Raw genomic sequence first — 27,265 nt, forward strand, 5'->3', positions numbered from 1 at the left:
ATCAGCATGATAGCATTTGCAGTGAATGAGTGTCACCTCATCAATGTTTTTCTTGCATTATCAGGTAAAAAAAAGCCTAAATCAAATGAATCCATACACTTTTTCTGAGTACTGATTAGCTGCAATATATTACATTTTGTGGGGTCTGGATGCATTTCTATATACAAAACCCAAATTTGTAGATGTAAAGGAGTGAAAAAATGCCAGGAGTTTTCATGGTGTATATATTGTTTTTTAATCATGGTTTTATTATTCTGCATTCAACATTTTGCCATATATAAAAGTGACTTGTTTGCAGGAACAGGACAACTTATCATTAAGCAGAGGTAGAAGCTTATACAAATAAAATGATCTGTAGGAATAACACATGGAACAGCCTTTTTTGATTTAGTTTACTGTACTGTATATTGTATTTATTACAAAAAGGTATTTGAATCTACTTCACTCATTCTGGCTTTGGTCTTGCAGTAAAATGATGTTATATTTACCTTTACTTTAGTCACAATCAGATGTATAACAAGAAGATTCCTTATAATACAACATAGAGCAGTGCATTAAACTGCTTCTCAGTGCATAAACACAATCCTTTAACACAAGCAAAGTAATCTTTTTGCACCTACCTATCACATCCCATTCAACATTCAGAATTAGCCTTCAGCCATCAACCAGCGTAATAAAAAAACAAGGTTACAGGGCTACAAACTAAAGTGCATGTTTTCTTTAATATTTGATTAATGTTATTAGTAATATTCACAAATATATAATCATGTAAAGGGCTGTAATTGTAGCATTTCTTTTCAGAAGCTTACTAACAGAAAGAAATGTAGTTTTGAATACTCATAAGTTGGATTTGTGTTGACTTCCTCTATGCTTAGTTTAGTGCTGTGGAATCTACAAACGTCTATTACACTAAAGGTTAACCTAAAGCCAGTCTATGAACATTCATTTAACGGGAACTTGTGGCCAGAACATATTCATTTAATTCTTCACATATCCTTAACAATCAATAAATGAGCTTCACCTAACTGACCTATATAGCTGCAGGTACTCTGAAGTTATTCATTCTTATAATTCAGAGCAGAAAAGCTGAGATCATTTGGTCTGTTTTTTCAGTAGCTCAGCTCACAATGTTCCACCATCTGGAGTACCTGCATCTACATCAGTAAGTGATAAATTGTTTTAATGCTCATTAACAGCTTTATAAGAATATGTAAATAATTAAAAATCTATACGTTGGCCACAGGTTCCCTTTAATGGAAACCTGTGTAAATGAGTTATGTTAGTTGCTATATAAACTCTTCTTCTGTTGACTAACATTTTAAGAAGCAGGTTGGCAATTGCAGTATATTTTTTTCATAATGGAATGAGATAACCAGGGGGCAAAGATCTTTATGAAGTTTCTGCTTTTCTAGGGGTGGGGATGTATTAAATGCAAAAATACAGAATAGATCAGGTAAAACATCTGTTATATATACTATATCAATGCATTTGGCTGTTTGCCTGGAATTGATCTTTCAATGCCAACCTTTTCAATGACTGTACTCCTATAGCATCTACATGGTAAGATGTATTTCTCATGCTAACTAAAGCCACCACGTTTAGAGGTCCCAACATTTATTTTACCTAAGCCATGGACTACAAATAAATTGGCCATTGTCTTTCTCACAAATTGCGCAAAGAAAACAAAAACTATGGAATGTTGAATATCCCACATCCACTTTACTGATATATTTGTGAATATTACAAGATGCATTTCATACTGACTAAACCAATCAGTTGTGTATTGTAGTCATTTTTGCAACCTGTCTGTCTGGCTCTTCTTTTCATCTTTAACAAGCTGGCCATGTTGTCAACAAACAATTCGATCCATTTATTCAAACCCATTAAATATAAAGTACCTTCAGTTTCCAAAAACCATCTATCTTTCTTTGGCATGTTGCTTCCTTCTCTTAGCTGGAGAAATAGTATTTTAATTCATTAGAGTCCTCAGTTCTTGTGTGCACTTTCTCTGCAGTGGACAGGTAAAAGCAAATGTAGTGCATTGATAAATGTGCAATGACAAAAGCCTATGCATAGAATACTGAGAGGTTTTTATCAGTGCAAAGGCAGATGTGCAGAAGTCTCCACAGACAAGTCCAATACGTCCGCCCTCTGGATTGTCCTGTTATCACTGGATGTTGGCCACGAACAAACAGAAGAAAATTGATCAGTCATTCTATAAAGACAGCAAGCCCCACAAATAATCATAGTGAAAATGATATATGTTTACATGGTTTTTTTTGGTCATTTTCTCTAACATTTTGTCAATCACACAAGCAGAGAAAGCATATCAGCTGTGATCTTTATATAAAGGCAATTTGATCTCCTTCTGATCTCTTCAATGGTAAATGTTTTCCAACATTTTGATGTATTAATTAACGATATTCGTCCTTTGAAAGACACGTCCTTGGTCCTTTGCTTTTGAAGATTGTTATTAGCAGAGGTTAAATCCTTTTTTGTAGACCAAAGCAATTGTTTCGTATATGCCTAAGCAAAAATGTTCTCCAAATTATAGAAAAGCTTTGTTGAAAAACGTATCCATATTATCTTGTAGGAAAGTGGAGCCATCTGCTATTTAATTGTCCACAGATGTATACATAAACAACAATAAAGGTCCACAGTCAGTTCTTAAAAAAATAACCTGCAAAATTGCAATCATTCTTATTTATCAAAAAACAATTTTATTGTAATCCACATCTCATATTGTTGTCTTAACATGTGACTATTATTACCATTAGTTCTTTCGTTTAAAAATTTTAACTTGTGTGTTACACAATTAATGCTGGGATTACAAAATAAAAAGCAGAGGCTTTTTTGACTTATAAAGTTTACAGTGTTGATGAGAAACCACTTGGAAATATATCCCTCATCTGTCAAAAAAGTTTTATATTGTTGATTGGTAGTTTAATGTCAGTGATTGCTTAGACTTCCTTTGAGTTTTACTCTGTGAAGTCAGAACTGATCCACCTAAATTTAGTTTTATATTTAAGATTTTTTTTATTCCCAAATATTTGTGGTTTAAATCTAAAACCTGGCAGTATATGACTTGGAAAGCTTCTTTTGCCCCCACAAGGTTGTTTAGGTATCTAACAGAACTTAAGATAGACAGAACCATTTATGGGGTGTAAGTAAAGGGTGAGCTTGAGGGTAGACTATCTCTTTTTCCCCTCATGCTCCCATACCACCCCTTGGGTGAGAATGGATAGCTCCGAAATCCTGGAGATTTTGCTCCAGAATCCTCCGATTCCAATGAAATATCTGAACCAGTTGGTGATCGTCTGGCTCTAGGTGTAGCAGGTAGAGATGATCCATTGCCAACTGGTGGGCTCCAAGGTGACGTAATGTGAACAGGAGACTGTGGACTAGTAACCCCCCAAGGTGAAGAATTCTTTCTCTTTGCTGCATTGATAATATTTCTGGCAAGAAGAGCTTTCATCTGTTTCCCCGCTCTAAGATCATTCTCCATTCGTACAGGTGAAGGGGATGGTGAACGGTCACTCCAAGCAGGAGACATTGATCGTGGAGGAGGACTCTGTATGACCGAGCTCTCATCATAGCTCAGCAGGGATGATGTACCCCATCCATCCAATGATCCTTGATGTTGAAGAACTCTGTTGCTGGTGGTCCCTGGAACAAATTCTTTCAATTTCTGTAAGGAAAAAAAATATAAAATCCTTTAAATAAAACAGTACAACCTACATAACAATCTACAGTAAGAATCTATATAGTAGTTAAGAATCTACATCCAGCACATCTAGAGGCTGCAAATGTATCAAACGTATACAGGCCACAATGTTGGACTTGACTCTTACTGCAACTGCCCCTTACCCTATGGATTGCCTATTATAAGTTTTGCTTACAGTCCTGCTAAGCTTTGATCAGGAGTCACTGAAAGTCATATGTACTGAAACAAACATAATAGTACTGTAACATATATAGTGGATCACACTGATGATAGAACCATTATGAAGTTTGTTGGGTTACTCTAGGGACCATATTGAACATTGTGCCCCATTCCTAATTTATTATTTGTATAAGGTGCCATTTGCAATCTTGGAGAGAAACTTGCATTTTATACAGACCCTTCCGATGGGCCATGTTGTTTAGGTGTATACAAAACCTTCACAATGATACTATTATAAATCATATATGTCCAGAAAACCTGGAATGGATCTGATCCAGGATCAAAAACGTTTGAAAACTAACAACAATGATTTTTAAGAAATCCAATTCAGGTTTGCTTGATCAACCCAACTCTCCTATGATAGTCTATCTTTTCCAGTCAAAGGAAGCTTTGAAAAATCAGGCCCGTAGTGCTGCTCAGGAGCATTTGACAACACAATTGTTAACTGTCTGTCTGAATTTAGCCTTGGGCGTTATACCTGGGATAGTGAATTAACACTGTGCAATGGCTAATTCACTTACTCATAGCTACGTGAATAACGTGAAGTTCTGCTGACTTCAGCAGAGTATTTTTTTTTTTTTTTTTAATTCTGTAATCCAGCACTTGTGACTGACCCTGTGTCTCCTGGCAGTATTAGAAATTGCTCCCTACACCCTTTTTCAATTGTGTAGCTAATTGAAGGAGTGTTATGTAATGAAACTGGATATTTGTAAACTGAAGAAATAATGTGAAGCCCTGCCCTATCCATCAGAATGATATTACTCTATTTTGCTGTCTGCTGCTTCAGCTTGGTATATGAGTGCATTTAAATCCTATTAGTCTTTAAAAAAACTACTGCTGAATAATTATAGGGGCTGCTGAATAATTGTAGGGCTTACTAAGAATATTATAATCTCATAAATTATTATCTCATAAGAATTAAGAGTAAAATGTATTTTTCATTTTAAAGGTATAGTCCAGTTAAACCCAACCATTTGCTACAGAAATTAGATGACAAACCTAACCAGTGTTTTGTTGTTTATCCCTAATATGTACATAAGGCCACCTGCTTTGTCTGAAGATATCTAAAGCCGAGCTGGTGATTTTGTCCCCCGGATTTATATTGCCGAAAGCTAATGCACCCACTGTAGTCTAATGATGGTCATACAGTAGTCAAGATTTGACTCATCATTTTTATCAAATGTAACACCAAATCCATATTAATTGTCTACTAGTTTAGGGCTGCCTTTACCAATTTACTACACAATTAAACTTGTTACATGTTGTTATATCATAGATAGGAGAAAGCTAACATTTTAGGTTAACTGTTGAACTCCTCAACTACCATCCAGCACATGTGATTTGTCAAAACCTTTTCATGTGTGAAGCTTACAATTGTTGACAACTATTGCTTTGTAAGTTGGACCATAAACACTTGTACACAGCTTTGTTTGAAAGTAAATAATACATTCTGTGCATACATACAAGATGTGTCTTAGAAATATAAATATATATATATATATACATACACACACACACACTTGTCACTGCTCTTATTTCTACCAAGTGGAAAAATATATTTACCTGCCTTTTATTAAGTTTTATCTGATAGTAACTCTCTGGGGTATATTTACATAGTAGTAGAAGTGGCATTGACCAAACATTAACTACAGCTGAATCTTGTAATTGAATCAGCTGTAATTTTTGACATATGCACCATAAACATTCAATTGTAGAAAAATGTTTGGTAAGTGTATCGTAATGTGGTAACAGGATCAAGTAACAGATGTTCCTTTTGAATCTTAAAAAAAGAACTACAATTTGCAGTGACAGATTTCAATAACTTCATAATATTCCTCCCTAAAATTAAAAATATTTTAATGAACCCTGAAAATCTTCCCAAAGTTTAAGCTACCTCTTTATTTTCCTCATTTTTGTCTCACTGTGGGTAATCTTGAATAGAGAGATTCAACGCTATTATTCTTTTGGTAGAAGCACAGCCGAGCTGAGTGAAAGCTAAAGCCCTCCAATCAGAGACGAGCATGAGTTTTAAATAAAAAGTCCCGCAGGGGCGTGTCAGACCTCTGTACAGAAACCACCATTCTACAGAGGGAGCATGTGTCCATCGTTGCAGCATGCTGGCTGGACATTGACTTTTCTAAACAGGTTGTGATTGCTCATCTCTCTAATATAAAGGTGTATCTTCTGTAGACCCACACTGAAAAAATAATCTGCCATTGCTAATGTCTTTTAATAGAAATACTAGCTGATTGGCTGACATGTTGACTCTCACCCTCATTAACCTGGAACAGGCTTACAGAATGTTAAGTAATGATAAAAATCTGGCAACTATATTTCCAGGTAGAATGTCTCCTGGTTATTACATTACAGCCTTCCAATCTGGGCCAGCAAATCTCTTAGCTCTATCTAAAAATATATCACATAATGATCCCCTTCTTCCTACGGACTAAGCCTGCTCAATTTGTTTTCTGTTCCTTTACAGGAAAATATATACTAGTTACCATTAGGGAACATTTTCATGCCAAGAAATGGCAAAACAAGAAAGAACGCCTAAGAAATGTTACTTCCTGAATGTCTACTACCTGAAATCTGCACATTTTCCATTTCTGTTTTTATCATTGCTGTGTATATTTGGAAACTCTTGAGCCATAGATCACATGGCTATGTGAAAATAAGGGCCAGAATATTCCTTAAACACAAACAATTTCAGTGCCATTAAAGTGACACGTAAACAATATTTATATCTGGCATTATCAGGCAGGATGAGTCAAACAGCAATGTGCAAATGCTGTAACCAGCGCAGACAATCAGCCCTCATAGTTCATTACTGGAAGAGGAAAAGTGACATATCTGGCTGAAATCAAATACACAATACTACACAAATCAACCATTTAATTATATGTAAACCCAATCACAAACATTTTCCACAGGGGTCTATTTATAATGTTTTCAGCCAATATTCACCTGAGTTTTATCCAAATGTAACATGTTTTTTCCATTGGATTTAATTAGAAAACCTTTAACCATGTTTTAAGCCTCCCTAATCTTGAATTTTGATGGAGACTACAAGTTTGTTTTAGCACACATTAAAACAGACATATCACCAAAAATTTAGTTGATAGGACTGTTTACTTCCTTACATTTTAAAAGATCATTTGTTTAATTTTTGTGTTTTTTTAGTAAGTAAGAATAAACCTTCCCCCCACTGATATCATGGCCTGCATCCTGTATAAACTCCTCCTAGGATATGTGATTTAGGTATTCCAGGAAGCTTCAGGATTACCCATCAGTCTTTTGTGCTGTAGTGAAAACTGTGTAAGTGGTGGGAAGATGTATTCTTATTTATTTAAAAAAAAAATCAAGGAGGTAATTTTATATTACTCAAAATTACATTTTAGATCAACTTTAACCAAATATAGTACAGAACTGTCACCATTATGAAACCCGTCATAAGAAATGCCTTGCATCACTGGTTGGCATGTAAAAAGAAAAAGGATGCAGGAAATCAGTAGCACTAAGATACAAAAATGACATTCAGTAAAGGGGCTACAGCTACTTTAACATTTTAGGATAATCCTTTTTAATTAATGGGTGGTTGCTAACTGATCAAACAAATACATTAATAATCCAAAGATGAAGAAAATATCAGGGCACGCCTAACATTAAAGTATAGCTATAGCTCTCAGTGTCCTTGCAGGGGACAATAGGCTTAGTTATTTGTTCTAGTAACTATTGTCACCAGAACAAAAAGTATTTAAAAAACAACATTTTACACTTTTTACCAGAACAAAAGGCAACTGGAAATCCCTTCTGCATTGCTGGTAAGTGGAAAGACTGCCATTCTTAAAGGCAGCCAAAACGAACATTTTAACAAGTCAGTTAAACTGACTTAAAAGGTACAAATTACCTAACCTCAAGGATCCCCTAGCAACCTCTGGTGAAACCCTAGGGTTCTATGAAACCCTGATTAGGTAACACTGGACAGCAAGTTATTGAATATCCTCCCAGTGGGACAAAAAACTGCAAAATTACCTTGTATCCACTTTTAATATATTCAAAACTAGTAGCTAGACCATTGAAGGTTTCAATACTTCATAGATAGAAATTGTTTAACCTGGTGGAAAGATTTCTGCCAGCCCTGGTCTGATCTTGACATCTAAAGCTTAGCAGTGATATACTTCCTGATTTATCTCACAATAGTGCAAAGCTATTGCCACAGGCTTAAGCTGCGTACACACTGCCAATTTTTGTCGTTGGAAAGGATCTTTCACGATCCTTTCCAACGACAAGGGACTGCACGATGCATGAACGGTGCTGTACATACAGCACCGTTCATGCTCTATGGAGAGGGGAGGGGGAGAGCGACGGAGCGGCACCCTGCTGCGCGCTCTCCCCTTCACTTTCATTACGATCGGCTGTCGTCCATCGTCCGTGGATCCGGCAGGTCGGTCGTCCGGACGATGGACGACACCGACTGTACACACGGCAGATTTTCGCCCGATAATTGGCCGATACCGATTATCGGGCGATAAAAATCTGACGTGTGTACGTAGCTTTAGCCATAGACTTTGTGACTGCAATGGGACTCAGAAGTACCAGCCTCAACTATATTATAACTTAAAACTTTTTGCTGTTAGCATTAGGTTAATACATTTGGATAAAACAAATGTATAGTGTTGGAAGCTAATGTTATACAAGTAATGAGTGGAAATTACTTTTCACATAAAGACAAGGGGGTCTCTTTCTGTTTTTTTTTCTATGGGGCTGCATTCCACATGGAAACAGCTCTATCACACCAATAAAGGAACTTTTGAGTCAGTTGCCACTGGTGTGTTGCATTAATAAATGTTTCTTAGCATATTCTTGTATACCAATGCTCAGGACATGTTGGCTTGCCATTCATCTAGGAAAACCCCAAATGCACTTTTAAAAGTGCAGCATGCATGATTTTTGTCTACTTTAACGTATCACACTAGCAAAAATGGCAATGCACTACATTTTAATATAGGTAGAGCAAAGTCATAGTGGGAACAGACACTTAGTAAGCGAAAACAGAAAGTTCAGCTGAATATTGCCCAGAGATGTCACTGCTGGGGTCCCGGCTATAAAGACCTGATGGCAATGAATGTTACATTCTGTTCTGAAGGATGGTTGGTTGCTGCCAGTTGTTAAACATTTCACATTATCATTGCTCTTTATGCTGCCTGGTTGTATACACCCTCTATATCTCAATGTTATTGATCTTTACTCTCTGACCATATTATACCTCAGTAGACTGCTACAATTTATTTTTGGTACTATAATTAGGCTAGGTAATGAGTCCAATTTTTAAATGCCATGATAGTAATTTGCTACCCAAGTAGCACTTTAAAGTTTAACTGTCATACAATACCAAATGGTTTTCAGTGTTACATAACAGGTACACAATGAAGGTCATGTTAAACATAAACGTTACTGAATATTAAGGTCAATATTATTGTTAAAGGGGACTTTTTAGGGTAGAAATAAAGTAACAAAAATATGATTTGTTGCAGGGCTGGGACAGTCATTTTTATCATTACTTCTGTAATAAGTCACCAATAAAAACAGGCATGCAGCCATTGCAGCTGTAAAATCCTGTCGTTTATACGTGTCTGGGGTCAGTGACCCTTTCAGTATTGAAGCAAGCCTCTGTACAACAGCTTCAGAATTTACAACTTTCAAAGCATATTTTTATCCCCATATAAACAATATTTTTAACAAATATAGACAGTATACAGTAACTTTTTTCCATATGAATTAATGGACGGTATAACTATATCCATATGTTCTTTTTAGCCTCTTTTTTTATAAACAATATACATATTGTTAGCAAGCAATAATGGAAACTTATATTAAGCTATCCCTGACTTCTCTATCTTCTACTAGTATGAAGGTCACATAAAAACACTCTATGGAGTCAAGATTCAGTTGATTTCTAGCACCTTAGAAACTCCTGCTGATGTTTACATTACAGACTTACACGACCTGTTTCCATAAGAAAAAGCTAAACCTGTGTTGTGACATTTGAATATTTCTTTACAATATTTATAGATTAAGATTGGATTATGACTTTAGGGACACTTTGATGGGCAGATATTGGGAACACTTGACCAACAAAAAAGAAGACTATAGCCTTAGGTGTTTTAAAAGCAACTTACCAATAATTATAACCATAATAATTGTTAAGTGACCAGATCTATACATCTGCCTAGATAATAGTGGTGTGCAATATTTTTAGTGGTGTGCTATACTTTTAATTATACCGGCCATGATGGAAAAATGGGCCAGTCATAGGACAGACACCCTTGACAGTTATTTTACCACCCTGATTTCAGTTCTTTCTGAGGCTCTGACATACAACATGTACTTATACAATTAGGTAATTCTAAGTAAAGTCAGCCGTCCTTATTTAGAGTACATACTTCCAGAACAGTGACTCAATGTACCAAAGCCCCAGGGTCAACATGACAGACAGGGAACTGGAATTTTAGGAAATTTGCTTGTCCTCATGTTTTGTTTATAATTGGGCACATAATTAGAACAAAATATGAGCAAGAGCCCCACATATCCCACACAAAATTCATTTAACTTTCCCACTGAATAGAAAATGTCAGTCCTTATAAGAAAAATTAGGAAGCTTAGACAATATGTAGTGTAATAGAAGAAGGGATTAAAGAAAAGTGAAATACAGTCTTATTCTTTTCAGTATGTGATGTGAGCACATGATAAATACACATATATAAGGTTTGAAAGTCTAGGTTAAGTTTGCTAATTTTATATAGTTTGAGAGGCAAATCCTCTTCCTGCTGTGAGCATCTGTTCCTAGGACATGACATGATTTTTTACATTTTGAATTTTCGCCATTTTGGACAATGACTCTGATGTTTATGTGCTACAATCAGCATTGGAAAATCTATATCAAAAGAAAGATTATTTGTTGGACTAGATATCTACACTTGCTAGTTTTTCATGTCCCCAAGATAGGGGTGATGCACATAGGATTTGCTATTCATAAAGTTGTGTATGTGATATCTAAAGTCTGTCCCCTAATTTTTCCATAACCTCGAAATATATCCTATGAACATCCAAGGCCCCATCAATGTTATCTTATGACAAAACAAGTAAACCTCTCAACTAGAAGGCAGCTTTAAACCAGCAGCGTGTGTAAACCTGACTATAGGTCCTGTCTGCTCCCAACATCCAGGCTCAATGAAAAATGATAGGTCACAAACTATGAATCCAAGCTCAAAATTTTATTGGCCCTGGGTGAACAAAGTAATCACAGAACCACACACCCAAGAACCTTAATCACAGATATATTTACAAGTTTTGCAGTTCTGTGGTCATCTTAGTTAACCTTGGACCAATACATTTTTAAGACTGACAACGATCCACTGGGTTTAGCCTGTTTTTTTTCTTTGTGGCTGTCTATTTCTACTTTACATGGGAATAGAGCCTCATCTCTCAAATTACAAATATGATGCACCCATATTGACTACATCAACCAATTTCTTGGTTTCATTCTTCACTGGAAAATATATGAGCAAACTATTATGGGCAACACACAGTTTTTCTTTTAGGCACGATGATAAGGCTCCTTTGTAAAAAATGCAAAGTGGGTGCAATGCCCAATCATTCAGCACATATCAATTTACACTTCCTAGACTGATATATGATTACCCCACACCATTGTTCTTGGAATCCTATTGATATAACTAAAGGAAATCAGGACACAAAGAAGAAGCAGAGACATATGTAGAAGGCACAATCATACAGATAGTTTTTTTCTTTCTCAGACGCAGAGCATATTATGTAAAATGAAATTAACAAAGACAAAGCAAGATAGTCAAAGGCAACAGAAATTGTCCAGAGAATTGCATAGAGGAAGTAAAAGATAAAGGCTTGAGTTGCAGAATTTCAGAAGTCCAAGAAGAAAGAAGGTAGAGAGTCAATATAGACATTTTCCTTTAAGTTATCTGATCTACTTTTCATAATCAAAGTGCTATTACAATGATTTTCTAAACATTTTCTTCACAGTATAAAAGTCTAGGTGGATTTTTAGGAGAAATAGTTTTCCTATGGCTGTAGTAGGACCTGACCTGATCTTAGTTCCTGCATCAATACCTGTGTTATAACTATAAACCATATATTTATACATTTTAAGGTTACTATTTGTAATATGGAGAGGGCTTCCACACCTGTGACTCCAATCCTATGTTTTTAGCAGAAAATGTTGGCCGAGGAGCTTGTATAACGGTTTTGTTTCTTGGAGATGATACTTTGGTGTTTGAAAAAGGAACTGGTGAAACTGGGGGGGCCTGGTTGATTGGAGTCATTCTTCTGAAGTTGTTGGGAGTGTCAGCATCAGAACGTGGTGATATTGCGGAAGGAAGTGGCTGGACTGAATGGAAATATGATGGTGAATACACTGTGGGGGAAGGAACCAAAGGCGAGGAAGGGCAGGAAGACTGTCTGGTGATGCGATGAGATTCAAACATCATGGGTTTGGGGGGAGGAGCTCCTTTGGGAAGTGAACTCAATGGATCTTTGGTTGGGGTGAGGATGAACAGAGAAGACTGAGTTTGGTATGGCTGACGTTTGGATAATTCAAATTCCTTTTGAGATTGCACACTCTCTGAGGAAGGTTTGGAAATTTGTGTAGTGGAGGGAGGCATAGGTGATCTTTGGTTATTTTTAGGTTGGTGACATAATGGAGAAGGTGGAGATTTGGCATTCATAGCATACTTCCAAGAAGGTGGCAATGACATAGTAGGAGAAGGGGACCGGACAGTGTTAGCAGATTCAACCACAAAACGTTCCATCCTGGATTGCCTCCGTGCAAACAGTTCTGCACCTTTCCCTTTATCTTCAGTAAGAGCTTGCTGTATTGGTACAGGGGGTGGTTTTGTTCTGACACCAGGAGACCTAAGAGTAGATGACCAGTCTACAATTGCATTAGAACTTTCTGTATTATGTGTTGTATTAGGTGACTTAGTATTTTGGAAATTGGAGGCTTCAGCTCCAAGAGCAAATGACTCATCCTCAGTTGATACACTTCCATGCTCCTTGTGTTTTCTACGTTCATCTGAATTTTGAACCATAGACAGAAGTTCAGGATTAGGAGCCACCTTTGGTTTTTCAATGAAAGTGAACATAGACTTTCTAGGCCCCCGACGTGCTGAAAGGGTGTCCAAGATGCCAATTTTTGGCTGAGGTGTCAGTCTTATGTCTCCATGGTTCATTACCTGTTGGACAGGAATAACATGCTGGGGCTCCGAGGGATATAGTGCAGAATAGGAAGGTGGAGAACGAACACGGCTGACAGGAGGAGGGCTTGATAGGGTTTCTGCATAAGTAGGTGGGGGAGGAAGGTCAATGGTGGGACTTTTTTCTGATGAAGATACATTTCTTTTAACAGGTAACTGACCTCCAAAGGGCTTAGCTGTTCTGTTAGCCACAGAGGCTGGTTTGGACAGAGTAAGATGTACTTCACAGTATTGTTTGTTTGGAGCGCCATTTTGTTCTTTTTTCAGAGGTGCTTCTGTTTCTTGACTGTTTTCAATCAAACCATTTGTGCTAGAACTAGCTAGCACCAAAGTTTCCTTCAAATATGCACTTAAGGGTCCTTGACGTTCTTCTTCTGAAGCACTAGGAGATGGTGCCCGTTTATCTATAGGAAGATATTCAGCTTCTTTAATGTCATCTACCCACACATCATCTGTTTCCCCTGTGCTCCCAAGGTCGGCAGAGGTCTCTTCCATGTTGCTGAAATGTCTTGGTTGTCCAGAACCAAAAAGAGATTCTTCTTTCATAGATTCTGAAAGCTTTTCACCATATTGAATGTGATTATTTTTTGTGTCTTTAGGTGCCTGTAACTGAGATTGTTTTGCAAGCTTTTGTTCCTCAAAAGCTTTAATTTTTTGACGTCTGCGATGGAAAAGTTGGGCTCCTCGTGAACAACTTCCTGTTGTATTGAGTTGGGAAGAATTGGTATCACTAAGTGACTGTGCTTCCCTTAGCTCCTTTTCTGTGAGGCTGATGCTTCTTGGGATATCTATGGAAGGAAAAAATAAAGCAATTTACTAATCAAGTAATCAATTTAATATTTAACATCCGCATCTGAACTTTTGATATAAGCAGCACCACAATCATTGTGCTATAAAATCTAATGGTTATTACCGCTGATAAGATAGACATAACAGAGATAAGCACTTCCAGAACAATATAGGTGGTCACCAGGGTCAAAACTGGGAAGGGTGCTTCTTGTTAGACATATTCATTCTAGATCAGTGATGGCAGGAATGACAGGTCAGACAAAACATGCATTATCTTACATAATATTTTTTGTTTGTCTTTATCTGTTGCGAGTCTGGAAAGACCAAAGAGCTCTTATCTGGCAGACATCGACTTGTTTACCTGGGCTGTCTGTTACCTTCTTTCTGGGCAGTTTCTATTATGTTACATTCCTAAGTGAAAGAAAGAGGGATTCCCTCCATTACAGGAATGTAAACCATACCAGACAGTTAAAGAACAAAAAAGGTAAATAAATCCATCTAATAAAGATGGATTGAAGAAAAAAAATAACGTATACATAAGAGAATTAGTACTATAGAGTTTTATGTACCTGGCACAGCAGAACTGCATTTCTCGGTGCTAGAGCTTTTGAGAACTTCTGCTTTTAATTGTCCTATATTGGATTGTTTGGAGTCTCCTGGATGTATGCAAAACCTTCCACTGGAGTTACAAGGGATAAAATCTTACCATGATATAATTTTAGAGTGACGACATCATAGTGCAGTTAACCTCGGAAATACTAATTGGCTTCTAAATACAGCTCAGTTTTTGCAATAATGTAGGGTTCTGGAGAAATTCTAACTACTCTATCAATCAGACAACTGATCCCTTCTGATTCTGCCAAAACAATGTCTAGGTGGGTTGAAATTCAATCACATAGGATAGTTCTGGAAAAAAAATTGTAAAGAGTATTAATAATAAAAGACAAGCTTCTATAAAAATTGTAAGTATTCATATTCTGCAGTCTCAAGATCAAAAGAGCATAACTCAGTTGTGGCACCTTTATTGTCCATCACAGTCAACCAGGTAGGTGTGTAGATAATGCATGGTAATGGTTGATAATGCCATTCTGTTAATGTAGCATAATTTACTTGTAGGAATAATATTTGAAAATTGTCAAACTAGCATTACAGAGACATTCTTATTTCATAATTTATTTCTTCAATGGCATTACGGCTGGGAATAAGCATTAGTTTAGGAGTAGCTGTTAAACTAGATGTTTATCTTCCTGATAATGGCAATAATTGACCATCTCTGCACAATTCATGTCAATACAGCACCTGTTGTCTCCCACAGGGAGCAAGTGACAGTAGTTTTAAGAACTGCAAACTTACGAGGGGGTGCTGAGAAGTTCCTGGCTTTCCCCCCTTCCAGATGAAATAGAAAAATGAGTGGAGTGTGGAGGCATATGACAGCCTAATATCTTAGTATGTAACTGTGCAAATATCAGGTCTTTGTGCTTCTGAAAACTGTTTTTTCTTTTAGTGAGAATTTGTGATGGCAGAAGCACAAGCAAGTTTCACGTCGTTTGAGTCATGGAGTTTTTGTTTCTCCAGGGAAAGTCAGCAAAGGACATTCACACTGAGATGTCACAAACACTGGGGGAGAAGCATCCTTCCTACAGCACTGTCAAAACCTGGATATCTTGTCTTCAAGACTGGGCATTTCACCATTGAAGATGAGCCCCGCAGTGGGCGCCCCCCAACCTCAACTGACCCGGCAACCTGCAATGCTGTCCATGAGCTGATTATTGAGGACCAGCGAATATCCGCAAAAAGGATAGCCCTCACGGGAGTAGGGCACCGAGTTGAAGCATCCAAAGCCGTTTTGGCCCATTTTTAAGCTGCACAGGACTTTTCGGCTAGGTTAAGGATGGGGATGAAAACTGGCTCCACATCTATGATCCTGAAACCATGGAACGATGAAAGGAATAGTGCCACGGCGGGTCCCCGCGGATGAAAAATTTCCGAACCCAGAAATTGCCCAAAAAAGTCATGGTGTCCGTTTTCTGGGACAAAGACGGTATTCTGTTGGTGGACTACCTACCTCAGGGCTCTAGTATCACGGGACAGAATTATGCTAACCTCCTGGACCAGCTGAAGGAGGCAATTAAGAAGAAACGCTGTGGAAAGTTGACCAAGGGGATCCTTTTTTTGCAGAACAATGCACCTGCACACACATCCAACGTTGTGGTTGCCAAATTGAACACCCTGGGTTTCCAATTGGTCCACCTTCCCCCCTACTCACCTGACCTGGCCCCTTCGGACTAATATCTCTTACTGAATTTGAAGAAACACCTGAAGGGGCAATGTTTTAAGGACATTTCTGACGTCAAAAATGCTGCTGCGAGCTGGTTTGCGTCCCAACCAAAGGACTTTTATTTGAACGATCTAGAAAAGCTGCAACTATGCTGAACCAAGTGCATCAGTCTCAGGGGGGGGGATATGTTGAATAAATGTGTTATTTCATAACTCTGGCTTGCTTTTTTCTGGGCAAAGCCAGGAACTTCTCAGCACCCCCTTGTAAGAGAGTTAAAAATGGGTTTTGGACTTTTTCCTTTGTTATGGAGTAGTCCTGGCGCAAATGCAACCTGAGCAGGCAGTGTGCTTCTGAGTGACACATATATGCTCATCTATTTCTAGCTTAGTTGCCAAATAAAACTGATTTCATCAGCTAACATATTTCAAAAACTCTATCTTTTATTGTTGTTAGTACTTGTATACCAATGACATAACCTAAAGCTTAAATCATATTGAAAGCATTTATGCAGTTTTCATCACAAAGAGTATTTTCCAGCTTCTAACCGCATTTCTATATCGAATGTGATTGTTACGGAACTTTTTTTCTGTACAGTTTATCTGAGAATGTTTAAGGAGAATATTACAGATCATCTTTCTGTTAAGTTATTTTACTTTTTAAAGAACATACTCTGAAACATGACCTTTATTCTCAATGAAAAAATGCACGTTCATAAAAACGTTAAATGCAATAAAACGGCAGTTTCGCTGAAGTTTATGATACAGTTAGGGTAATTTTTATTGCTGATCAGCTTATATAACTTTGTTGATTGTCTTCATATCTCCGTTTATATTTTAGTACAGATTCTGGTTTCTTCATATAGTAAAGACTTTGTGCTTTGAAACTCTTTCATATTGCAGTTTAAACTTATCAGCAGGTTTTTTATAACGCTAGTTTCACTCTGTTGATCTCTGTAGAGAACATAGTATATATCTTTTAATTATGTATGATAAATTATCTCATATTTAGTTTTTATTTTCTCACAGTGGTATACTTTGTTTCAGTTAATCAGGCAGTCAGATACAACTTTGATCAATGTAACATAATGCATACCACTGGCAGTCGGAACCTTTCTTAGTAGTGACATAACATTACAGATCTCATACACTTCTAACAATCTCTAAGGCCCCAAAGTCTATACCCAAATAGACTAGTACTTTGCATGCTGGAAATTACTACAACGAGACACAAGACTTATTGCTGTAAAGTTACACAGATGATAGCAAGCTTACCAAAATTATAATTTAGAGTAATTTAGAACAAATTTAAGTTAGGATGAAAGACTTAGTGCTATGTACCAGTTTTGGTAGTTAAATAGTGTAGGTAATGGAGGTTGACAACATTGAACTGAGAAGGAACAAGGAACAGAGGGTTTGGGTTCCTGAGATGGACAATCCCTCCAACTAATGGACAGTTGGGAGCTAAGATACACTGGCCTTATTCTACTTTCTAGCATTACTCTATTTATTGCACAGGCTACAGTAATACAGTAAAGAGATTGATTCTCTGTTGCTTAGGCAGTGGGAAAGTTACGTACCACTTTCATTGTCATATTTGGTTTGGAAGGCATGACATATTGCATACTTTGGTATTTAATCATCAGCAGATTGGTTTTAGTGAAAGATAAGGAATGATAATGTGTATCTCACAGGGATTAAATTAAAACCAGGAAGTAATACTAAAGTTATCTGTATTGATTTTATACTTGCACGTGAATATGCATGTACTGACTGCAAACATTAAAACAATCAGCTATAACCAAGCAGCCAATCACAAAGCTGAAACATTTATAAAAACATTTTCAAAACTCTAAACAAAACTTTTATGACATTCAATTCTAACAGAAATGGCCTAGATTCTGTGTCAAGAATTTTCTTGATATCTACTTATTGTGATTGTGACCATATCAGTAGTGAATTAATGGGAATCTCCCAAATGTGAATACAGCAATTATAGGCTGACTACTTAGTGTAATAGTATTAGTATATTATATTAGTATAATTTACTGTAAGGGATTTTACCTGTTATCTCCAGAAAGGAGTGATTTTACTAGTGGTGGAACACGGCTCTGTTCACCTAGCACTGATGGAAGCAGTTCTTCTTGGACTTATGGGCATGTCTTGATTGCATTATAATCTTAAGATTACAAGAGCTCAGACAAGTCTCCGATATTCTTTTTTTTTTTTGTTATCATTATACTGTCAGTGTGTTTAACCACTTTACATGGTAGCAATGTCTTTGATGCGTATTATATGTAATTATACAAAACAACTGTGGTCTACACACAATTGCTACCACCCACAGCCTTCCCAGCAATTTGTGTAATGGCAAGACTTTTGTGATGTAATTAATTCAAGCACAAAGCTAAAAAGACCTTGTCACTAGACCATTTGAAAACTGCAAGGTACCATTTAAAATACTTGATTTTTCAAAACCTTCACCTCATTTTTTAAGTTTGCACATAGGTATTAATGTCTGTAAATGATTGGCCATTATAGATAACAATGCTGGTTGAAGTTCCGATGCAAAATAAGTCCACTTGTTTTGGCCTTGAATAGGACAAAAAAAAAAAGATTTAGAAAAAAAAATTGGGGGGAAATTGATTTATCCCCCCCCCCCCCCCCAAGTCATCTAGAATCTGCATGAGTTACAGCATGCATAGTCTTGACTTGGCTAGCATAAAGCTTTGTCTTTTTGCTCCTGGCAGCCAAACACAGCAGTGTGTGAGTAAAAAAGCAGATTGAGTATACACATGTGTTCAAACCAGTGTCAGGTGCATATGTACAGATTCTGGTGCAGGAGCAAGGGGGGCCAATGGTTGTCAGTTTTGTTAACATGGAAACATGGTGTAGAATAGCGCTCAACACCCTGCATTATTCTTAATCATCCTCCTATCAAACAGAGAAAAACTACAAGCTTTGTTGCAGCACCAAATACCAGCATGATGCAAGTAATGTATGGTTATGTACTTTCAGCCCTGGCTGGGATGGGTGGGAAAGAAAAAAGTGCTAAGTACCCCTTTTTAAAGTAATTGAACAAGACCTAATAATCATCACTGCTATAAAAACAACTGGGGTGTTAAGGATCATCATTCTGCCCATCTATTAGATTATGAGCTCTTTTGAGGGACAGCTAGTGACATGAATATGGACTTTGTAAAGAGATGTATATTATGTTGGCTCCATATAAATACTGCGTAATATTAATAAAAATAATATACTATCAAGCAGGAAAAAACTCTTTTTGTTCAAAAGGATATAAGTTAAAGTCCTATTTTCCTTTTTTATATTCAAGCATATGTAGGGTAATTTTCTTTTAGCCATTTAGAACATTTATTCATTTCCTGGCATTCTTTTTAATGTCTCTACAACTCAGTCTTAATATTATAGCACAAGCTTGTTCACTTTTGTTGACATTGCAATGCTGGCATTTCAACCCCAATAGTTATCCATCACAGCACAGGAAATCTCATTCCCGCTATGTCTATGTACAATAAAAGTTCTACATATGGCTATTATGCACAGTCCACTAGACGTCTATACTTTCTGAATAGAAACGCAAGCTGGGTAATTATCCAGGAAGCTGCCAGCAGACAGAAAAAGTATGATAAAAACTAACCACTAAGGTAATGGTAAAGAAAGAAGGTAACATAATAATTATTGAAACAGTTGGATTTAAAAGGAAGCCTGTATAGTACATCAAATGGTGTAACCTAGCTCCTATATACATCGTTGAGGGTGGGCAGTCATGTTTACACCAGGATGCAGAACCTGCCTAAAAGGTTTTACAGTTTCCCTTGCAGTATTAAACTTCTACCTCCCAAATATTTACCAACTGAGAAGAAAGCATAACAGCAATAAAAACCTCTATCAGCCAGAATTCCTATGCTGGTGGTGGTCAAAAAAACAAAGGGGCCCATTGGATGTCAGATTTGTAACAAACAAGACCTTAGGTCACCAGGCCTAGGAGGAGTTATAGTTCCCAACTCATATTCTTTCTTTACTTCTTTGGCCCTTAAAGTGTATTGATTTTTTAAATATACTGATATTTTTTATTTTATATCTGATTAGTGCAAAAATATACTTGGTAAACTGTCCTTGTCAGCGTATACCTTCTTGCATGTGCTTCAATTAAAAATTATGCAGCTATCATACCTAAGGACTAGTAAACTGAAATACAGCATATAATGTTTTTGTTTTTGGATTTAGATAAACTTTAATCTTTTTTTTTCTTTTTTCTACAGTTGCAGTTGATTATGTAACAGAACAGCTTGCTGTTTTGCACTTTAAAAGCACTTGGCAGATTTTTATACCCTCCCTACTTTTGCAAGAAATAAAAACTTGACAAATATTCCATCTTCTCTCTGCTTTTCTTGCTGTTCACCAGGCTTTGGTCTAACAACTAACCACTAGGCCTCAGGAATTTCACATGGATAAGAAAGTGACATGAGCAGTCCTTACAGCTTCCAAAACCAGTTGACACTTTGAGTCTAGTTTACTAAAGCTCTCCAGAACTGGAGAGGATTAGAAGACCATCATAGATAAACCTGGGGGAAATAGCAAACCTGGAATGGATTTCTTAAAATAATTTCCTAATACTTGGCAGTTGTTTTCAATTCCAGACCAAATCCATTCTGGGTTTGATGAACCATTCAAGTTCTCCTATGATAGTCTATCTTCTCCAGTCTTGGAAAAAGTTGATAAATCAGACCCTAGATGTTTCATTACCAGCTACAGCTACAATGGCCATCTTTTCTGGGAAATAAAATATCATCCTGATGGTCATTTCCCTTTGGATAACATTGACAAGGCCGAAACTGGCCAGGCCAGTAAAATACTGGTCAGGTCGTAACCCTATCTGCTGCAGAAGCAGGATGTAAGCATCAGGAGTTTAGAGTTGGCCTTTTGTAGACATTTTCTTTTTTTGTGTCCTGAATGATCAGGGCGACATTGGCTCATTAATAGTGAATATTCAGATCCTTGTGAAAGCCCAACTGGTTCTCTTTAATAACAAGTCCTGGTGCATCATTTTATAAGTTTTTATGGCAAGCCTAAAAATGAAAATCTGTATAGCTGTAAAAGCTGTATAGGTATGGAATTTGTTTTTGTGATAGAGCGTAATTATTGAGGCGTAACAAAACAAATAGAATGATAAATATGATTGGTAGCTAAAGCAAACAATATTAACGTACATAATTCTAACACATAAAAACTCGATTGATATTAAAATCATCTCTCAAAGGGCCTCTCAGTTTTACATAAACTTTATGTTGTTTTGTGTTATCCAGCCAAATTCTGAATTGAGGGGAATAAATGAAGCTTCCTTTTCAGCTCAGCTCTGTGATTTAGAGAAACCAAGAACACGCTTTGCTTTGGAGCATAATTTACCTCAGAAGCGCTAGCCGAAAATCAAGCAATACCGCAAGGAATGTAAAATACTGTATTTTTATGTTTCTTTTGAGACGAACAATTTTTAGTTGACATTTTTTCTTTTTCTTTACACACCAGCCAAGACCACTGTATTTTTATTGGCTGCTCCTGTATGTAGAAAGCAAAGGCAGACATAACTGTAAAGCTTGGCTGCTTCAAATATGGCCGACTTCTTAATCCAAATCCTGCAATTTGCTGGATGATAAAGAGGCTGGATGGAGACGTTGGTAATCACATCAGCCTTAAAATAATAAGATGCGTATTAGGGGGCTTTGGCGGCTGACATTTTCACTTATAAATGAATAAATCATTAGGGATGTCAAGCTAAGCTGCACCCTATGTATGTTTGTTTTGTGACGGACTTGGTATTGCTTTCAAAGGAGAGTCTAAGTTTGTTTTTCTCAACATAAAAATCAGCTTCAGCAGCCAAGGAGTTACATGACACACCCTGCTCTGCATTCCATGAATTTTATTGGTTTCATCGTTTGTTTAAATGTGCGATTACAGTAGGAAATGGGTTAAAAGTTTATTCAGAAGGCATCAATCGGTTATTCCCACTCTTGCTCGAACAAGACTTGTCTGTTTGAGGTTTAATAAAAAATGTGTGATTTCTGGGAAATGACTCAATGAATTTGTTGTCAGCCTTTGGTTTACATTGGAAATGATCTACAATCTTTTTCTGATAAGTCATATTCATGAAAATCCCCTAATTTGCCCATTTTGACAAAAAAAAAAATCTTCTTTCTGTATGAAACAAAATAGCTGCCACTGGGAGTGTAATTAGGAAGGTATTCTGTTGGAAATGAATGTAGCAATTAATCCAGCTTTTACTTTTTTGGGTTGGTTGCATGAATATCAGCCTGCACCCCTCTTACCCTTACTGCATTCCACTTTGTTGAGCAGTCCCAGCAACACTTCAATAGTTGCTATGTACTTATGCTAATAATCTGATAACTTGGATTGCATGGCAGGAGATGTTTTTACAAAATGTGGGGTCCAAGAACCTATCAATGTAGCTGTTAAACATGGTCATGGTTATAACAGAGGGTGTGCTCATAACGTCACGTGGGTATAACTTGGCCATGGCCAAACATTAAGGTTGTTGACTATGGCAATAAGTGGACCATATAGTCTTCTTTGGTCTTACCACAGGCAAAATATTGTTTAACAAAACAAAAAACTTCATTACAAATATATCCCCCAGGACAGCAAGAAATTGCCCGCACCAGACCAACAATAATCCTCAGGTCCTAGTAATAACCTTCAGCCCAGCAACTTGTTAGACTGGCAATAATCTCCATTTTTCTCCATGTCCCCAGGTCACATATGATAATAGCCTTGGATGCAGCCAATTTGCAGTTGCTGTGATGATGGCTTGGCCATCCAGGAAGGTTTTCTTTTTTTCTTTATACAGCACTATGGTCTTGTTATTCAAACAAGCCCCCAAGAGACTCCTAACCCTAAAATGGTCCACCTATCTAAATTACAGCATGATAACTCTGAGACCTGTAGAGGGCACATACCACAGTCCTTTAAGCTGCGTACACACTTCCAATTTTTGTCGTTGGAAAGGATCTTTCACGATCCTTTCCAACGACAAGGGAGTGCTCGATGCATGAACGGTGCTGTACATACAGCACCGTTCATGCTCTATGGAGAGGGGAGGGGGAGAGCGACGGAGCGGCACCCTGCTGCGCGCTCTCCCCTTCCCTTTTTTCATTAGGATCGGCTGTCGTCCATCGTCCGTGACACCGACTGTACACACGGCAGATTTTCGCCCGATAATTGGCCGATGCCGATTATCGGGCGATAAAAATCTGACGTGTGTACGTAGCTTTACTCTAAGTGCAAGCCACATGTTCCTTCTGCCTGGTGGCTACATCCTTAATGATAGGCAGTGGCCCAGACATGGCCATTATGCAGTTAGTAGCAAGTAGTCACATTCAACTTATTCTGCAGGGACAAGTTTTTTTATATATATATATATATATATATATATATATATATATATATATATTGCTGTGATTGGTAAGATTTTCTTTCACTCACTGTCTCTTGACATATCAGGAACAGAGAAAACATCTTTCCAATGTAGAAGAACTTCTCACTTATTACTAGAACTTTCAATTTTTCCTTTATTTGGGATTTTTTCTTACCTTTATTAATAATGGTCATCGGACAAACCAATGGTTAAAATCCCTAGCAGGGGCACGGACAAGAATAAAAATCAGATTAAAAAACCTTTAGGTGAAATTACCCTTTATCAGATTTGAAGAAATGCTCTCTGAGTCACCCTGACACCTCATGTGCTTCTTCTTAATTTGACAACTATTTGCAGGAAAGAACTTTTTTTCATGGAATAATACAGTTGCACATAACTCAGATTCTCAGAATCCAGAAAACCTTGGCTTTATTAGATTTGAGACCTGGATAATATCTGCTAAATCCTAAATGATAGATAGGAATGAAATGTCTGCTTTTTTTCCTGGTGGAAAGGGGTTAACTGAACTTTTAAACAGAAGTCTGGAGTTTGACTCCCTCCCAAAGACTTGTGGCTTTCTTAAAATATGCACCAGGCTTGGCTCTTCCTCTGTAATCTGGCAGTCAGGCAGAGAGACTGAAAGCAGAGAGCAAGGCGTCACAATGCAGCTTATTTTTACTCCGAATAGACTGTTTAACGATTTTTCTGCATTACCTTTCACCCACGTATGGCTTGAGATTAAACAGACTCAATATCAACCACTTAATAACCTTGACTTGATAATGCATATAATGCACCCTGTAGTCTAGTCAAGGGCATATAGGTTTTTTTTCAGCATCAATAAATTGTACATAATCAGGTTTTTGACACATGGTGGTTTGGCAATTCAATATGTAAACCCCAAAAAGTTTAAAATAAAATGGAACTGGAGTCAGAAAGACATGTTCACTATTTATACAGATGTAACGCTGCTCATACAATGTCCTTTGAATAGGTTGGAGACAAGTTGTTCTGCTTTGAGCATCCACCTAACCCTAAACCCCAGAAAATAGTTTATCTGTCATCAGAAACTATTACAAAGACTTGCTTACACCAGAAAAGTCCTTTTATAACCACACATTTCATATAATAATAAGTACTACCAATTTTATAAATTGAAGCAGAAATACAACTATAAAAGTAGAACTCCAACAGTAAATTAATGTAGTAAGAAGTAGATAACAAATGTGACTGATTTGCAGGGTGAGTACCAGCAATGCCCTCTGAAATGAGATACAAAATATGACCTAGTAAACGTAGGGGCAGAAAAGTCAACTCTCTGCTTTTCCATGTGCAGTGTAGAAATTCCATATGCATGTGGAAATAGCAAAGCGTGAGCTGTCACATTTCTTCTCCATTGCAGGGAAATGTCCAGTCAGTGGCCAGTAGTCTCTGTGTTGCTAAGCTGGCTGACCGTAAAACCTTTTATAATTTTGTCCATTCTGCATTGTGTGTGCCAGGTTGGTGGCAGGGGGATCACTGAATGCTGAATGTGCAGAATGCTGGATGTTCCTAATATGCTCGCCCCCCTTTAGTCCATCTGCAGTCTCAGAGGTCATCTGTTAGGTGACTGCACAGTGACTGGAAGTAATATTATACTGCAAAGCATTATCAGGATAGTGACTTTATACTTTTATATAACTAGCTAGTACACAGCCATCTAGTAGTAACAAGTAGTATTCAGCTAGATTCTGGTAAGCCGAATTGCACATTGATGTTTTTTACTTTGTCCAAACACAATGTTTGAATGTGCATACTGTAAAATGAACCTAAGGGGACTCTTGGAAGGGATTAAAAAAGAATCCCTGAGCCTCCTTCTTCAAATTGTTTCATTGATATATCTTAAAGGATTTAGGTGGAGAGCTTTAACTATGGTGATGGAATCTACTGCAGTCCCTAAGATCTCAAAGAAGTTTTAATGGTTATTATGACCCTCAGATTGCAGCAAAAAGACAATATCAGATCTGGGCAGACTGAACTTTTAAATTGATGCATAGGCCTATCACTCTCATGCAAAGCACTCTACACTTCACAAAAATAAAAAGTTTGAAAAAGCCAGGTATCTTCTTATCCTGAAGAAAGGTCTGGTCCAGGCTTGCAGAGTGGAAAAGGCTACCACATACCCAAATTTTTAGGCATTTGGTTATGTTAGCTCAGCTGCAGGAAATTTAAAATTCAGACATTCAACCAATCACCTAGTAAGCGTTAACTCTGTGCTTCCCAAGCAGCCTACGCTGGCCTTAGTCATGAGACTGGCTCTGCATAGACATAGCTTTTGCCGCATTACAGACAAATAGTGCAAACTCCATTGATTTTTGGAGTTAGGCAAGGTATCCAGTGCAAAACATTTATGAACACTTTGTTCAAACACCTGTATAACAACATGGTTTGCTCAATGGCTAGCACTCTTGGCTATGCTGCACTTAAGCAGTTTGTATGTTCCCCCTGTGTTTCCTCTGGACATTCCAGTTTCCACAAAAACCAAAAAAACATGCAGTTATGGTAATTGGCTTCTTCTGAAAATTGGCGTTATACTATGATAATGACATATGACTATGGAAGGAACATTGGACTGTGTGCCCCCATAATAATAATAGTTGATGACATGACTATGGACTTTGTAAAGTGCTGCGTAATATGTTGCCACTATTTACAGTAAATATAAGTTAAAAATAATACCCACAGATCTTGATATATATAATGGTGCCAATAATACATATGCCATCAGCAGTCTTGTGCTTGGAGCCAACTACAGACATGGATGTGGTTGGACATACAGGCACCACCCAACTGTTTTTAGGTTAGTCTGTAGGTAGCTTCACAAACATGCATGCTTAGATCATAAACCATGCCTCCAACCTTCTGACATGAGAAAGAGGGACACTTTTCAGCTAGCCAAACACACACAACACTACTCTGCTATGTCCCCAGTTTCACAGACCAAAAAAAAATAATCAGAAACTTACTTTTTGCACCATTGGGTGGTTATTAAAAATAACAAATTCTGGGTGAAAGAATTTTTTTGTGGTTGAATACTACAGTTAATTGATATTAGACCAAAAGAGAAGGATACCTGGGCAGGAACCCAAGGCTCCAAATGATGGACAGATGGGACTCAGGAGCCATACAGAAGCATATGGCAACCAATCAGATTCAAATTACAGCGATAAGATCACTAAAACATGGTTGGTGGCCTGGTTTATTTTGGATAAGCTGTGTTTTATGTCTGTGAACGAAGAAGTGATTATGTTACAGAGACCAAGATCGGCCTTCATTAAAACTATTCAGACAGAAGTCAACTCAAGTAATTCAATATCAATGCATAGGCATAGGCAGATATGTCAGCAGGCAGTTTATAATCAGGAATGAAACACATGATACATTCACATCAATCTCACATTTATCACAGGGTCATAACAAGCATGACTTTACTGTTGCTGTAGGGTGACTTTATTGCTCCCCATGGAGTGACAATGCCAC

At 37.3% G+C, this 27,265-nt stretch overlaps 1 protein-coding gene across 1 annotated transcript in view; it reads right to left on the minus strand.

The window, feature by feature from the left end:
- Positions 1-210: 210 nt before the first annotated feature.
- Positions 211-27,265, minus strand: part of SYNPO (synaptopodin) — a 71,172-nt gene continuing 44,117 nt past the window's right edge. The window contains exons 3-4 of the mRNA XM_072400528.1: positions 12,163-14,018; positions 211-3,688 (exon numbers count right to left, since the gene is read on the minus strand). Of these exons, the coding sequence (XP_072256629.1) occupies positions 3,155-3,688; positions 12,163-14,018 (2,390 nt within the window). The 3' untranslated portion in view covers positions 211-3,154. The remainder of the gene's footprint in view (positions 3,689-12,162; positions 14,019-27,265) is intronic.

Source organism: Pyxicephalus adspersus, chromosome 2 (genome assembly GCF_032062135.1).
Source record: "Pyxicephalus adspersus chromosome 2, UCB_Pads_2.0, whole genome shotgun sequence".
Lineage (NCBI taxonomy): Eukaryota > Metazoa > Chordata > Amphibia > Anura > Pyxicephalidae > Pyxicephalus > Pyxicephalus adspersus.